Source organism: Halichoerus grypus, chromosome 11, assembly GCF_964656455.1.
Source record: "Halichoerus grypus chromosome 11, mHalGry1.hap1.1, whole genome shotgun sequence".
NCBI lineage: Eukaryota > Metazoa > Chordata > Mammalia > Carnivora > Phocidae > Halichoerus > Halichoerus grypus.
In genome coordinates, this window is record NC_135722.1 from 103,594,376 (window position 1) to 103,611,109 (window position 16,734).

The 16,734-nt window shown below is 46.8% G+C and overlaps 1 protein-coding gene and 1 long non-coding RNA gene across 2 annotated transcripts; one reads left to right on the forward strand and one right to left on the reverse strand.

Annotated features, from left to right (window-relative positions):
* Window positions 1–784: 784 nt before the first annotated feature.
* POU2AF3 (POU class 2 homeobox associating factor 3) lies at window positions 785–10,730 on the reverse strand. The gene is given in 6 exon segments (XM_036106866.2): window positions 785–1,176; window positions 1,178–1,512; window positions 2,926–3,155; window positions 4,548–4,602; window positions 8,693–8,787; window positions 10,659–10,730. Coding segments are annotated over 6 exon segments (756 nt in total). The 5' UTR covers window positions 10,666–10,730; the 3' UTR covers window positions 785–1,142.
* On the forward strand, window positions 9,559–10,902 carry LOC118544910 (uncharacterized). The gene is made up of 2 exons (XR_004921844.2): window positions 9,559–9,828; window positions 10,581–10,902. It is a non-coding gene; the product is annotated as an uncharacterized LOC118544910 (long non-coding RNA).
* The last annotated feature ends 5,832 nt before the right edge of the window (window positions 10,903–16,734 follow it).

Here is a 16,734-nt window from a genome sequence, read left to right on the forward strand (position 1 = left end):
AATTCTGGTGCACGGGGAGGGCTCGGAAAATGGTAGCCGTGGCCAGGACCAATGGTACCAGTATTACCATTGTGCAGAACCTTGGGACATGGAAAATGCCCCCCGGGCTGCGGGACTCAGTGCAGGGATTAGGTCCTGTGTTTTAATGCCCTCGGCAAACAGGGTTGAACAGTATAGTCTGGCATAGGTAGCTTAAGTTAACTCCTCTTCCCCTGAAGGATGGTTGGGCTTGTTCAAATAGATTAATCAGAGGCAGTAAACTCTGAAATTCAGTCATAAACAACATGGTCAATTGTCTCAACCAATCTGTAAAAAACGAGTGATGCAAATGCATGTTTAAGGACTGACCGCAGAAATTCGGAAATCTAAGGTAACAACGAATTCCAAACCTTGTGGTCCATCAACAGCATGGCGGCTCTCAAGAGAAAAAAAGATCAAGTATTTGCCCAGAAGGTTTACAAAGCAACACTTTGGACACGAAAAAGAACGATCTATGGGTTAATATTGCTGTAGGCAAGATGTGCCTTTTGGTCATACTAACATTTCGTTGACTAATGTTAGATATGAGAAGCTAATGATTCATAAATGTCTTTCTCTGAGGTGGCTCCAAGATGTACATCCTCATTTGGAGGTGAGGCTGCCCCTCCTTTTCAGCCATCAGCGCTGGGTCTACCCTCCATCCCTATGGGAGCCAAGGCATCTTGCCAAATTAAAATAATTTAAAATTCATGGATAAATGAGATTAAACTATTGAAAAGTAATTGGTGATCTCCAGAATTAATTGGTGTTATTCAAAGCAACTGGAAACTATCATCAGAAAATTAAAAAAAAAATAAGCCAACGTTTAATAATACAAAATTCATTAGTTAAAAAAATTAGAATTTGTTCGTTACATAGAAAAGTAAAACAACTGAACATTCCCTACGACAATTTTAACTGTGAGCATACAAAGTAGGAGTGGCACAATGACCAGGTCTGAGGACTTCATATCAATGCCTAAGCGAGCATCAGAACATGGGAAATGCGACACGGGAACCGGGCTTTGTGATGTTTTGTTAACAGCCTGCATATTTCGAGTTGTCATTTGGTGTGGCCGAAAGACAGAGATATTCACGCCGTGTTCCGAATTAATGTAATTGCCATTAACTATAGCAGATGTCCCAGTCTGTTCCCCTTATAGAACTCGCCGGCCGTGGCGGCTGAGGGGGCAAAGTTCACGTAGTCTGTGCCGGGGTAGGAGAAATACTCCGCTGCTCTGACGGTGTCCAAGTGTTCTTCCTCACACGACGCACAGTAGCAGACCGAGGTGCTGGCTGAGGAGAAGCAGTCGTACTGGGGGTACGAGGGCAAGTGCGAGTAGGAGTAGTCTTCTGAGGGGTAGCCACAGTTTCTGGTGTCCAGAGAAGGGGGAGAATTGTAATTCTCTGGAGCACACGAAGGTAGCTGAGCCAGCGAGTAACTGTAGTCTAAGGAACCCGACAGAGTGGAGGAATCCGAAGGTGATCCTGGGGTCTAGAGAAAACCGAGGAACAAAGAGCTTGATCATTTAGACAGGATTAAAAAAGCTGAGTAGAGAGGATTTATTAACTCAGAGTAAGAACATTGGGGGGGGGGAAATACAACACAACAAAACACCCAGCCCAACCCAGGTCTGCAGAAGTAATTTTATTAGCTGATTGCATGATTTCAGGACACCTTATTCCATATTTGCCTTTTTCTTCCCCAACAATAAATCGCCTTGCTTCACTGGCTTCCTTTGTTATAACCATATTTTAGAGGAGGCTTTGTTCTTAAACCACAAAATCCCATTGTTCTTCAAGTCACCTGCACGTCAGATCTTGCTGCAGCCACAACATGAGCCGCAGGTGGCACGGTGGATGTTCCTCCACACCTTGACCGTGGAGAACAAAGTGAACCATACGCAGGTACAACTGGGGTCTTCAGTGACCGGTGTCTGGGAGACTCCAAGACGTGCAACTACTCTTACAGTCACTGAAGTCTTGTCCCCAGAGGAGAAAGGTACCTTCTGCTTTCTTTAAGCAGGCCTACAATTATTACTGAGAAAGCCTTCTTTGGAAGCCAGAAGGGAGCTTGATAACTGGGGTCCGGTGTGCATATTCTGTGGAGTGAATTTCCTATACTTTGAAAATTTAGTCTGATACCTACACGGACTTTTCGACAAACCAAAAGAAAAAAGTATGTACATTAAAAAAAACCACACACACACAACTTACTTTTTACAGTTTAAAAAACTATATGAGTATCTAAAAAACATCGCAAACAACTGGTGTCTACTAATGGAAATCTTACTCCATTTTAAATGATACCACATTTGCAAACATGTGAGGGTCATGTGAGGGTCATCAAGAATAGAGAATCCAAATTCTCTGAAGTATGAGGGCTTCTTCTTTACCAGCCGTCTCAGACCCAAATGAGTTCTTGTGCCTACACCAGACCCACACAACCGGTTAGTGGGGCCAGTTCAGGGCCAAAATGAAACAAAAACCCCTTATCGGAATGACAGTTTGGTACTGCGTAGACTCAGCCTAATGCCATTTTCCAGAACTCAAAAATCCAAGGACCACTGTTTAAATCAATCATTTTCAATTCATAACTGTCTTCATTCCAGTTTAAAAACATTAAATGAATATTGCCGGGAAACCTCTTTTTATTGCCACACAGCGCTTTACTTGGGCATAGCTGCCTTGGGAAATCATAATCACGTGTGTACCCAAAGGTTTGCCCCCCACATGTGGTTACTCTGACCCCCACTGAGTTTTAAATGGCTCTCTGCTGTTTCCTGGATGACTTCCTGGTTGATAGTGTGTGTGTGATTTCTCAGGAGATGATGCAAACCCTCTTACAAAGCATTACTACCCCAGAGTAGGCAACAATCAGGTTTTGTAAAGAACTGAGATAAATTACCAGGCTCTGGTTAAAGCAGAAAGGGGCAGCTTGGAAGCTGTCAGGGAAATAGTGTGGAGTGCTCTGCGTGGAATTGAGCGAAGGGTCCAGGTGTGTCTCTGTCTGAAGGTAGGAATCAAAGATCTGGTCGAGGCAGCTTGTATTTTCTTCACAAGAAACACAACTGGAAAATTCTCGGGCTTGAAAATAATTGGACATGGAAGAAACCTGTTCAGACTCAAAATACAGCCCTAGAAGAGAAAGGGAAAAAGACAGACTTCTTGTTTGTTTGTTTAAAAATTGCACTTACGACTTTGAATAGAATTCTGTATTCTGAATATTTTACCATGTCTAGGGGAGAAGGGGGGGTTTAAGAAGTTCTAGAAAAGTAAACAGGCAGGCAATTTGGGTGTTTTTCGTTGCCCTAGTGAATTCGAGTCCCAGTGGATCGAATCTGGTTAATAATGTGGAAAGTGGCTGTAAATATGGCCAGGGCACAAATAAAAGAATGACAATTCAAACCTGTGTCCAACTATCACAGTCAAATAATGGCTCAAGGCTCTACTTTCTTGGACTATAAGGCATCAACATCCCATCTGCGGTTCAAGTAAACCTCGCCTCTCAGAAGTAACGTACAACACTATGTGAAGCTTTAGGAAAACTTCTAAGGCCGTGGGAAACAAGTCTCTTGATTTAGGCTTATTGCTTTCCTAAACTTTTCATGCTCACTCAGTAACTTAAATTTTGAGGAGCAATACAAAGAGCAACACAAATGATAAAAATAGAAACCAAGAATGTAAAGTGCATCAGTGGTACTTGCTATAAATTACAAAAAGCAAAAATGTTTCCTTAGGAAACATGTTCACATGCTAACGGAATTAAAATAAGTTGTTAGCTACCAACCAAGCATAATTCTGAAAACACGACTCCTCTTCTGTTTTATTATTAATAGGCCCAATTTCTGACTGCTAGCCTTAAATGCTCAGAGAAGACAGGTTTAGAGTGTATCTATCAGAGGACAATAGAACACTGGATTTTTTGAAGTCTCAAGGCTCCTTAAGGTTAAATGAAAGAGCTACCATAAGCACAGGTTCCCTTGTATGTGAGCTCCGGAAACACCTAGCTGCTGGCTGGCACAGGTAGTAAGTTATTCGAACTGGGCTGAGAAAACTTGCAGTTGCTTGAGCGGCTCCCCGGGGAGAGAGAGAGGAAGGGGAGGGAAGCCCCTGTCGGTGGCTAGACATTAAATCAACAATAGCAAAGGCATTATTCGAGAACCCGAGGGTGTCCTGTAGTCCATCTAACAGTACATTAAAAAGGAGAGCAAGTTTCTGAAAGCAATTCTGATCTGTTAGCCAAGTTTGGTGACTTGGCGATGAGGAATCGGAATAAATGTGAAGAACCAACTCTCGGGACAGAATAGGAAGCAGCAAACAGACGTCTCAGAAAAGAAGGACAAAAATGTGCCCTTGTTACCTTGCTGGGCTTGCATCTGGAGTCACTATGCCTGGTTCACTTTCTGATTGGTTGGATTCCAATGAAATGGTGGTGTCTGTCTTAACCCCCGAATCAAGCACTGAGAGACTTTCGAGGTGGCCCTTTGAAAGAGGTTTTGAGGGAACGGTGACGCTGGTTGTACTAACCTGTGGGAGATGGTGGGACTGGGTCTGAAAGGTGGACGCCGTTGTCCCCAGGCAGCTGCCAAAGCAAGAACACGACCACAGAGCTCATGAACTCAAAGTGCTTCCCGGGGAAAGCGAAGCCATTTTCACATGAACTTTGGTGCCTTCTGCTCTAAGGTAAGCCAGATTCTTTCTTCTAAAAACAGGTGGCTGTCGTTACATACACCCAATGTTCTATTTTATTTAGATTCAGTTTTTATGTTTGCTTGGGTTTTTTTTTCCCCCAATATCAGATTTTCCCACTTAAATTTTAAATTTAAATTTAGATAAAAAATGAATGTAAACGATTTGTATATTACAGAGAAATGGAATAGTTTGAGAATACCCAGTAAACAGCTTTTCTATTAAACAATTTAATTGAAAATTAATAAGAGCTAAATTTATTTAATCCCAACCCTCTGTGACTTAGTCTATCATTTTCTTCAAATTTTTGATATTCTCTCTGGCTGCTTAGCCTTAGGAATTTGTTCTCCCAAAAGGACACAGTTCCTAACTTTGCTAATCCTGGGTGGCTGAAAATAGTTACATGAATAGTTACATGAAATAGTTACGTGAAATATTACAACAGAAAATATCTTCTTAAAACTGCAGTCAGTGAGCTGAAGCCTCTCTACATTCTAGGTAATACTCGGAAGTAGTTCGACTCTGTGTGAGTTGCTTTTTTCACTACTCTGTCTGAATACCTGAGATTTAGGGAAATTTATGAGATTATCCCTTTGAACTATTTAAAGTAAAGCAGCCTGTATCTTCCAATTGAACTGATAATTGTACTGAGTAATTTCGGATTTTTTTTTAAGGTTTCAGATGGTGCCTTTAAAGTTTAAAGGGACCAGCACTGCTCTGTGATCCATGCCAGGAAGCCAAGCTCGCCACACCTCTCTCTTGGATCACAGCCTATACTTCACTCCCATACAGCACACTGTTGCGGGGGGGGGGGGGGGGCGGGGGGGGGCGGGGGGGGCTTCCCTGTCAACCGCTGCTGAAATAGGCCATGGTGCTAAGTCTGAAAATGATCCATGCCGTAATGTCATGAACCAGGAAGCTAGAATCCTTCACCAGCTCTTTATGCAAATATTTGGCTGCAGCTTGAGCTGAAGGACTTGGAAGGAGTGGGTTTTTAAAAAATCTGCTTCATGGCAGAGCTCCCATTAACCCCACTGCTCCCCGGGGAATGGTCCATTTGTCTGCCTACCCACGTTATCTCCCTCAGGTATGTTTACAGTCTCCTGCTCGATATTATCTCTCTAGTCATGGGTTCACTTTCTACTTCGCTCCAAGAATACAAAGAAAGGCACCTTTCTCTTAGGTTTCAAAAGGGCACAAAAATCCACAATCTACAATTTATAAAAGCACATCAAGGCTGTTTAAAAAAAAATTAATGGTTAAAAAGGGTAAAGTATATCTTTTCATAAATATGAACTCAAGTTTCCCTTTCTCCTAAAGGTAAAAGAAGTGTGTGTGTGTGTGTGTGTGTGTGTGTGTGTGTGTGTGTGTGTAGGGTTGTTTGCAAACTGATCTGGCTGAAATAAGTTTTTTTGATCAAATTTAAAAATCTGGCATGCACACATTCCTCCTGGTGCTGTCACCTGCCATTTGCCTCCATCTAACTTCCATTCATGATTGCCTTCTTAAGATTTCAAATGGGGGGTACTACTCTATATAACAAATTAAGATAAATACCTTCCTGCTTTGTATATTTGATAGAATTAACTCTCTCCTTGCCTTGAGGCTTCCCAGAGGCGTCCTTTGACCATTCAGCGAATTGGAGATCATCTCCGCTAAACCAAAGGGTCTCTACCAAGAAGCAGGCATACACTGTCCCCTGACAGCCGCCATCCTTGCCTGCTAAGTACACCCTCACGGCTTTCCAAGAATTCCAGACCCTTCCGATGGTTCTGAGTGAGGGGCTTTACATCTGGCTCTCATGATTAAATCATCTGTGTGTTACTTCTCTGTGCCTGTGAGGGCTCGGGCTGATATAATCTTCCAGGAAGCCAAGAAGAGCAGGCTTTGCTCTTGCATGTCCCTGCAAGGTGTTGGTTCAGAAGTACTGCTTTACTATTTCTTGGGGGTGTTGGTGGTGGGGGGGTTAGAATTCAGAAAAACTTAGATAAATCACATAGCTCCAGCAAACGGATACTGGTCAGATACACAAGTGAAATGTTTTACCCTTTGCTTTCATTCCCACAGTTAGCTAACGGGAACAGTGGCCAAATCAACCTGTAAGAGGCCAACAGCCATAAAATCATCATGCCCAAATGGGACTTCTCCAGGTGCACTGAAGCAGAATTCTACCATGTACCAAAGCTCCTTAATGAAAGATTATACTTTGTTGGGAACATCCTGCTGATTTTTTTTTTTTTTTCCATCAGAGGCATTTCCCAGTTCCCTTGTTCCTGGTTTTATTAATTTTATAACCATCTCTGAACTGAAAGAATTGACAGTTGAGATTACCAGACTTCTGCTCAGCACAGCTGGATCTGCAGAAGGATGAATTTAGGGAGCCAATAGGTGGGAATGTTCTTGTTGTTGTTATTGTTGTTTTTTACATGAAGAGTAAGAAGACCTTGGCCCTGTTTTTAGCTCTGCCTTTAGTAACTGTAAGACTTTGAACTTCTGCTGGAATAGAAGCATGCAGATCCTGATCTCATATAACCAACCTCACTTGGTTGTTATAAGAACTAAATGAAATAATGAGTGTGTAAAAGTGCTGTCTTTTAACCACTGTACAAACCCTCTGCAAATGGAAGGAAGCTTTACGTGTTAGCTAACATTCTGTACATGGAGGTACGAACTTCTCCCATGAATGTAAAATTTGTGCTGTAGGGGCTGAATCACAGCAAGCTTACACCTGAACTTGAAACTCTGAGCAAAGGGAGCCAGTGGACGTTACTGGGTAGCTGGCTTTCAGTTCTTGGTTGTAATTTTATTTCAGTTGTTTTTCACAAATAATGATAATGACAGCTATCATTTATTGAGCACTTGCTAAATGGAAAGCACTCTTCTAAGTGCTTTATATGCCATAACTCATTTAACCCCCATAAAATCCTACTGTCTCCAGCTTAAAGATGCGGACACAGGGGATGAGCCCGAGTAGTTGCTCCAGGATCTGCACGTACCACAGAGGAGCTCAGATCTGAACCCAGTCCACTGGTTCTAGAACCTGTGCTCATCTCTCCTACAACATTTGCCTCTTCCCACAAAGGCCCATTTCAGGAAGTCGTGCATTGCACACCAACAGCACCAAGCTCAAAAACCACGTGGGGAGGATGCCAATGAGCTGGAGACAGGACCAATCCTAACACTGGCAATATGGGCTCATCTGTCATAGCCCACATCCGCACAAGCAACCCACAAGCAATTGTACGATCAAGGGCTTTCAGCAATGAAATTACCCTCTGTGGGAGGAGAACCCCACCTAGTTTATTTGGTTCTGCTGCTGCCCTGAACACTCTTGGCAGTCCTATCTGCTTTAGAAAGTACAGAAAGTGGCAGGGTACCCTTATGACTGCCCACATCACCTCCTGATAACTGGGAACTGCTTAAGGCTTCATATGAAGGAGGTGGTTCTACACCCTGAGCTCTCTCTTCTGCAGTCACATGGCCCATTTCTGCTGGGAACTTTCTATGCCTGGTGATTGGCAGATAAATGACCTCAGAGGCTGGGTTTCATAAGAATGAGAAGCAGGGGGCATTTCCACAGAGATTCTCTCCTTGAAGGGCTCGCTAAAATGAAATGAGTTTCTGGGAGAGATTTTCTTTGCTCATGTGAGGACACATACACTGTCTTCTTACAGGAATAACAACCTGCTTACCTGCTGGTTGCTCCTCTCCCTGCACCAGGCCAACAAGCCCTTTATACTCAACTATGATCAGTGAGGGACGAGCTCCCCCTAAATCCTGAGCCCCACCCAAGCTCTAGCTGTCCTTTGTGGCTTCCTGTGGTGAGCTGGGAAGACACGGGGCACAAAAGTTATAAAGACAGCTGAGGATGGCCAGGTCTGGGGACGGTGACTGAGCTTGGCGTGGCCTCCTACACCTTTCCAGGCGCAGGGTTAAATGAGGCTGAAGGCAAGGCGGGGAGTAAGGGAAGGGGTGATGCTTACGGTTCCCCGTGAGGCTGCCTGGTGTGCTCTTCTCTGCTGAAGCAGCTCCTTCACTGTTATCTTCACCCGGACACCTTGATACACCTTCGGTTTCTCTGGGGAAAGGCAATCGAGTCAGTGGTCAAGTGGGAAGTTTGGATGTCAGACTGGGATGTGGGGGGGTCCTCATTATAGGCTATGAGGCTGGAGGCCAGGTTTCTAAGTTTGAAGAATGCAAAGAGGAACCCCAAATTTCTCCAACTTGAAAGGATGAGGAGAAGCTGGGCAGGTTTCAGGGCCCTAGTGGGAACAGAACCTGTGGAAATCCGTGGGGCCACCCATCCCAGGCTGGGCCCTATCCCTAGACCAATAGCACGCAGGTTTTTCCGCTCAGGAATGTGGAGAGCAGCCTAAGGAAACTCACCACCTTGGCTAAATTAGGGGAACCTCGGGCTCTGGGCCCAGCCTTCCGCCTGGGAGAGGGTATTATGGGCCTGGGAGGGGCCCAGGGCCAAAGCAGGGGTGCCTTCTCTGATCTGGAGCAGCTGACTTAGGCCACCCCACCGTGATGCTCCCACCCGTGTGGAAGCTCTGAGTCCTTATCTTCTCCAGCAGGCCAAGCTCAGCTTCTGGGGAGGCTCTAACCTCTACGTGCCCTTGGTCTGGACTTCAGCCCCGGGACAAGCGGCGGGCAGGGGTGGGGGTGGGGGTTGGAGAGCTCTGTCCTCCTGCCGCTGAGGGACTTGCTAGACCGACCACAGGAAAGGGACCAGGCCCAGGGCACCCCCTCCCTCCCGAATTTTTCTTCTGCCCTGTCTCCCTCGCCCCCTTTCTCCGCCTTTCCCGCTCTCCATCTTTCCCTCCTCCCTCCTTTGCCCCCGCTCCTGCTCTCCCTTCTTCCCGTCGCTCCCCACCCCTTCCCTTTCTGGTGCAGGCGTCTCTCGGCGGCTCACGGAGCCTCGGGCCACGCCGAGCGGGGCTCCCGGGGACCGTGCAGCCGGCGGGGAAGCCGCCCTCGGGGCTGGCGGGGCCCGGCCGGACTGCCCGGCTCGCGGGGAGGCCGAGCGGCGCCCAGGGTCGGCGGGGAGGGAGTCCGGGCGCGCCGGGAGCGGGGCGGCCGCGGCCCCGGGCCGGCCGGGCGGAGCCGCAGCGAGTAGGTGAGACTTTGCGGGCTGTTGGGCCACGCGGGGCCCGGCCGGGCGGGCGAGCTTTCGCGATCGGGGGTGGCCCTGACCTCGACCCCGGAGTGAGCGGCGCGGCGATCGCGTGGGGAGGGGCCGGGCCCCGGGGCTCGGGGCGGCCGCGCGGACGGCCGGGCGCCTGGCGACAGTGCGGGGCCGCCAGCGCCGCGCCTGGTCACTGCGGAGACCGCAGCCGGACCGCAGGGAGCCCGCGCGCCGGGTCCGGGGAGCTAGGGGTCTCCCCGGAACGGAGGCTGCGCTGTGCGCCGCCCAGACCCAGGGAAGCCCGCGCCTGGCCCGCAAGGCCTGGGCTCGGCGCTCTCGCGGCGGGCCGGTCTCGCCCACCCGCGCTCCCCGAGCGGCTCGCAGCTCCGTGGGCCGCGGGTGCAGCCCCGGGGCCGCAGAGGGGCTGCCGCCGCCCAGCCCTGTGCGGCCGGCGGCGCGCGCGGCTCGGGTCCCGCTCACCGCGAGCCTCTAGCTCCCCCCGCCGCCGCTTCTGGGCGCGCAGAGTCCGCGCCGCCAAGTCCCAGGGTGACCGCCGTGGCCGAGCGGAAGCGCGGGTGGGGGATCGGGGTACGCGGACGTCCACAGCGGCCAAGCCGGCCTCTGGGCCTCTGCCCTGGGGAGCAGGCGCCGAGTGGGGAGCGGCCACAGGGGGGCCCGTGCCCTCGCGGGATCCCCGGCTCAGACTTGCATGCCCTGACTTTGTGCCTCTCTGTTCTCTGCAGGCAAAGCCGTGGGAAAACGCCCGGCTCGCAAGGCCCCTGGCTCGCGTGACCCGACCCCAGGAGAAGCCGCCCAGTTACCCGACATGGTGGTCAGCAGCAGCTGGGGCGCTGGCTGGATGCTGCAGCTCCAGGGACTCGGCGCCTCACAGGCCTCCTGTGCAGGAGAGAAGCAGAGATGCAACATTTTTAAAGTTTCACAAAGCATCCAGCTGCACCCAGCTTCCTGGAGTAGGAGACAAACAGAATTAATGTTTTATACCTTCGGGTATAGGTTTGAGTTTTTTCCCCCTCATGCCAAGTATTTAAAACCTCTAGAAACCCATGATTTGACAATCAATGATTGCGCGATACTTTCAATTTGAATATTCAAAGGCTTAACAAAATGGACTATCTTCTGCAGAAATCCTGCACACAGGTACCCCACAGACAGTCCAGAGAAACAGGGAGTGAGACCCCTCTGGGCGCTGGGCCTTGCTTTTATTGTATTTTTAAACATTTTGCCCACCTGTCCACAGACAGAGCAGGAGTCCTCGAAGATGCTCTGTATTTCTGCCTCAAAAGCAGCTCGGGGAGCCCCGAGGGACTTAGGGGACCCTTCATGACCACCTGAGCCAGGCTGGCCCACCAGACTGATTCCTGTATCCCTAGTCTCCATTTTGAGGGAAGATCTCAGGTTTTGGGGAGTGAGCATGGCAGCCAGCGGGTATGACCTAGCAGGGAGTCCCTCTGGCCGCAGGTTGCAGGCCGCAGGCCTGGCGGAGGCCTCAGCTCTTTGCCTCATCTCCTTCTGGCCCCGCCTGGCCACCAGCGGCTTCCTCGCCTTTGGTCGGCTCTCCGTCTGGGCCCCAGACGCTGTGGTTTCAAGACAGAACGCCTGCCCATTAAGACCCTTTGCTCCTCCACCAGGAGCCGGGGATGTGTGTGGGGCCTCACCCCCAAGATTTTCTGAGGCTGGAGTCTCTTGTGCTGTGAAGTCCCTCTCCTCTCCTCTTTCTCTGTCTTGAGCCATCCCTGCCCCTTTTACTGCAGGAGTATGTGTTGAGAAATGATGATTAGCTTGGTTCCTGCTTATTTTAGCTTAAAGGACACGGATTTGTGTTCAGGCCTTCACACTTTGCGGGAGAGGTGGGGAATTCTTGACGCCAGGCTGCTAGGCTGTTGCAAGCTGAGCCCCTCCCAGACGATAGAACTGTGCTGGGTTATGTTCTCCACGCACTTGCCGGGCCTCTTCCGTGTAATTTGGAAGCTCAGGGAAACAGGAGTGCTCCCGAGAGGAAGTGAGAGCCGGGCCAGATCCCCTTCTAGCCCCTGAGGGAAGAGGGTGGCCCCAGAAGACAGAGAAGCGGGATGGGGTTCCCTTTGCGAATAAGCCAAGACATTCCCAGGATGCCAGGCCAGGCAATGGTTACGGGCCTCTGTTCCCTGAGTTCTCTGAAATGCCAAGAGTGGAGCTGAGCCCCATAGGTCACCAGAAAAATAATCTGAATTCCCTTGAGTGGGTCCACCGCAGGGTAGGACATACCCAGATGGGGGCATGGGGGTCTCCGAGGTGACAAGACACCAGAGTCTGGGATGGGGAGGAGCTGCTTGGCAGGGCATCTGGGCTGGGAGCAGTTGAGATGGCACCTGGCCCTGGAGGGCAGGGCGGGGTGTGTTTGTCTCTAGCCTAGCTGGAATCTGTCAGCCTCTGCAGTCTCCTTCCACAGAGGCCTCTGAGCCTGTGTCCTGAGTTTCCCCGATGGGCATCAGGCCTGAGGACCAGGCTCGTGAGGAGGGGAAGGGCAGTGGGACTTCACAGAGCCCCTGTTCCCTCTCTCCCTGCCCTGCCCCATCTGGGCACTGCTCCTTCTGACGGAATGGTGAACAAAACTGTGGATGTAGGGAGGGTCTCTTGTCCTCAAAGCTTCGTCCGGTACTTCTTTTCTCTTTTGTCTTCCTCCTTTTGGTTTTCCACTTCTTTTTTGTTTGCTTTTAAAATCTTTCTTTTGGACTTTCTATTTACTTTTTTCCAAGTTCGTTCCTTCCTTCCCTTCTTTCTTTCTTCTTTCTTTCTTTCTTTCTCTTTCTTTCTTTCTTTCTTCTTTCTTTCTTTCTTTCTTTCTTTCTTTCTTTCTTTTCTTTCTTTCTTTCCTTCCTTCCTTCCTTCTTTCTTTCTTCTTTCTTTCTTCCTTCCTTCCTTCTTTCTTTCTTTCTTTCTCTTTCTTTCTTTCTTTCTTTCTTTCTTTCTTTCTTTCTTTCTTTCTTTCTCTTTCTTTCTTTCTTTCTTTCTTTCTTTCTTTCTTTCTTTCTTTCTTTCTTTCTTTCTTTCTTTCTTTCTTTTTCTTTCTCTCACTTCCTGTCACTGCCTTCTTCCATTTCTTGCCTGCATTGCTGTCTTTCTCCTTGGCCCCCTGAGTGTGTCAGTTTCCCTCTCTTCTGGGGTGCTTTCTCATTTTTTCAGGCTTCCTCTCCTTGCTAATCTCTTCTTTTGCTGGGAGATGGACAGCGGTGCTAGGAGGCCACTGAGTTCCCTTGGCAACATCACTGAAGCTGAGGCTGATGTTTGGCTACACGGTATTTGCAGAAGGCAGGCGGAGGTTGGGGACTGTGAGAGATGAGGTCCTTGGAAGTCACACGGTCTGTAGAGACAGCAAAGAACTCTGTCCCTTCCTTGAGAAGCCTCTGCCTGAACCATGGCAGCAGTTCTGGGGGCTTCTGTGTTGCCCCTGTTGTTGAGATGGATGTTCCAGTGCTGTCACTGGCCCGAACTTCAGAAAACTGGATTTCCTCAGGCCTCAGACCCATTTTGGGAAACTGAGAGAAGTCTCCCAGTTTTTACCCCAATATGAAGAAGTTTGGGTTCCTATAATTTGTTTCTATAATTGCAAAACCCCAGCACAGATATTTAAGGTACAATAATCATGCTTGTGGGTGCAAAGGAGAGTCCTTTCTAAAAAGTCCCGTGAATCTTTCCTACAGATCTGCACATGTCGTGAGGCCTAGAGCATCCAGGTCTACCCCGAGACCCCATAGAGTTGGATGGTCCTCATGGGAGACTTTTTTCTAAAAGGTGTCATTTATTGAGTGTTTATTGGATATCAGGCACTGTATTGTACGGCCTCCCCGTTTCACAGATGAGGCTCAGAGAGGTAAGCAACATGCCCAAGATTCTTAAGCACATAAATGGCAGGATTGGGTCTCAAACTTTGGTAAATCTGATGCAAAAGCTCTTGCTCTTAACTATCAATGTTGTCTTCCTGGTCCTTTATAACAGAGGCTTTCAAACTTCTCTGACTTCAACCCACAATAATAAATCCATTTTACATGTTCACAGACTATGTAACAACATTTACATGTTTATTTAACAAATTTCTCATGAAGCAAAATGCACCTATGTATATGAGGCATTCTGACATTTCCTCTCCTATCTTTTCCATCTCATTCTATTTGAAAAATGTATGCTGGTTGGGAGTCATGAAGACAATTTGCTGACCCACCAATGAGTTGTGACCAGCACTGGAAAAATTCTGTCTGTGAGACAGGCGAACACACGTGTCAACGCTGTGCATGTGAAAGTATTTTGATGTGCTGTTTGTATTCCTGTCAGGGTGTGTGAGGAGACCAAGGCAGGGCAGCATACTGACTTGAAAGTATTCTGTAAAGACTGGGGACACCAGAACCCCAAAGGGGAGACCGGCTGGAGGAGAAGGTGGGCTGCTCACTAAGTTAATTACAGTTTGTGCTTCTCAGACTAGGGACTCTTCCCTCTCACTGGGGGCATTGTCCCCTCCAGGGTGTCTGCCCTGAAATCCTGATAATCATTCTGGAGGTTTAATAAAAGACTGGGAAAAAAAAAATGTTGTGAGCTTTCAACAGGCTTTAACAGGCTCACTTGCTTAAAAATACAGCACAGGATCCTGATGTTTGGACGTTGAAAGGGACCTTTGAGGTGTTGAGAGAGACTTAGAGTCTTTTCCCAACATTCCTGCTGGTGGTCAGCCAGCCTCTGTCTCCCTCCACCACTTGGCTGAGCTCCTGGCCCATGGGAACATGCGTGGAGGAAATGGGAGCTCTGTCTTTATAAGGGAGCCCGTTCCACCGTTTAAATATAATGATCATCGATTGAGCCAAAATCCAATGAGATGTTAATTGTGCACCAGCTATGTATCGGCATGATATCAAGCACCAGGAACACAAAGATAAATAAATCCTGGTTTTTGCCATCAGCTGCATGTTAAATTACAGAGGGAGTGGGATACCTGTTCTCCCACTTCCATTCCACTGTTTCTCCACTATGGGTTTGTCTGGTTCATTCGCTGATTCATTCTTTTAACAGCATATACTGATCACCTACTCTGGCCAGGCCCAGCGCTGAGCCCAAAGAAGTCATGCCCAGCCCTGCCCCCTGCCCCAAGCCTTTTCTTTTTGAAGCTTATTATCTGTAGTTCCTCTAATTTTTCACATATTACAGTTTTTCAGGTCTCTGAGCCACTGAGCTCAGAAACCCTCTAGTTCGTCACTGACCTTCTTTGAGTCCCTGAGCACCCAGAATAATGGGAATAGAATACATTTATTTTGAAAGTTTTAAATGGAATATTTAACTGAATTTTTTTGGCAGGCTTTCATATGCAAACGACACTGAAGAGCATTATATTTTTCCCCCAAAGTAGGAGATTTCATGAATATGAAAAGAGTTTCGGTATAAGGAAAAAAGGGGAGTTTATTCCCTCCAAATTTGACTACAGCTCTAAAATTCTCTTTATTAATGCAAAGTTCCTTTGTCATTTTGACTTTGGGACACTGTTACCAAACCTTGTGGGAAATATCAAGTTCCAAAAACCTGGCAGAAACCAGTCCTTCCTGGGCCCAGAGTGAATGTTTGGTCCATATGAAAATGATCAGGAAAACTCACAGATGGAGATTGTTTAATGATTTGTGGTAACTCAGTCTCTTCCCATTAAACATACCCAAAGTTTTAACTTTTTCTCAAGAGGCTTCTGTAGGGAATAAGCATTTTATAATTTATCATTTAAGTAAGGAAAATATTGTCAGATGCTGCTTGAGAAGTTTACCTTTTACTTAAAACATTTTTATTATGCAATATTTGAGATGTACAAAAACATATAAAGATGACTGTGATAAAAGCCTATGAATATATTACCAAGGTTAAGAAAGAAAAAAAATTGAGTGATCTTTCATTTATGACTAAATTCATTTACTAAGCATTAAACTTTTGGATTATTCCACTCAAGATATTTCGTTAGGTAGAAGGTCCGTAGGGGTATTTATCAGTTTTCCTAATGCAAAAGAGCTAATTCTTAAATATTATTTGTTTTGTCCACATTTTCTTCCCTTTCAAACTTGTAAAGATTTTTTACTGTCCTCCTCTTTTGGCCTATAATATACTAACAATGAGAGTGCATATTGCAAACCCACACATCTTATTTATCAGAGGCTAAGAGTAGAGGACATTTCTATATCAAAGATCAAAGATAACATGGTGTCACAATATTAGAAGATTTTCTTATTATTTATTTAGCCTGATCTTTAGGGATTCTAGTTCCATATCTATTTATCATATTTGTTTTAATCACACCAGAGATAACACCCAGCTTTGAATAACTTTTATTTATGAGATTTCCTAGCAACATATTATAGTACATGTAGATACTAAACGAATATATGAACATTTTCCTGTGCTACGTCAAAGTTCGGTAGCATTCCTTCTTAGAGACATTTAAAAATACTAAGCCAATCATCTTAAATATATTACCACTACTACTATCAAAATTTGCAGAGACTATGGCTAATGTGAAATACTAAACATGGTAGGGTTTTCTTACACATCAGTCTCAGAGAGATGTTGGCCCTAGAGTCAGGGTCTAAAGAGTTAATCATTTTTTGTGGCATAGTTTTAGTTCAATTTAACAAAGATTTTACTGAGCACCTATAACATGCTGGGCACTAAGCCAGATGCTGGAGACACATGTCTGAGCCATTCGTGAGTCCTCGCTTGATGAGTTTGGTCAGAGACTCACTCTTTAGCTAGAGTGGATGATTTCGCATTTAGGCTCTCTAGGGTCAGTCCTTATTGAATATGGTCTGTAAAGGAACAGTGTAATGTTTTGAAAAGAAAGGAAACTTGAGACAGAACCCAAAGATAGAACCTAAAGAA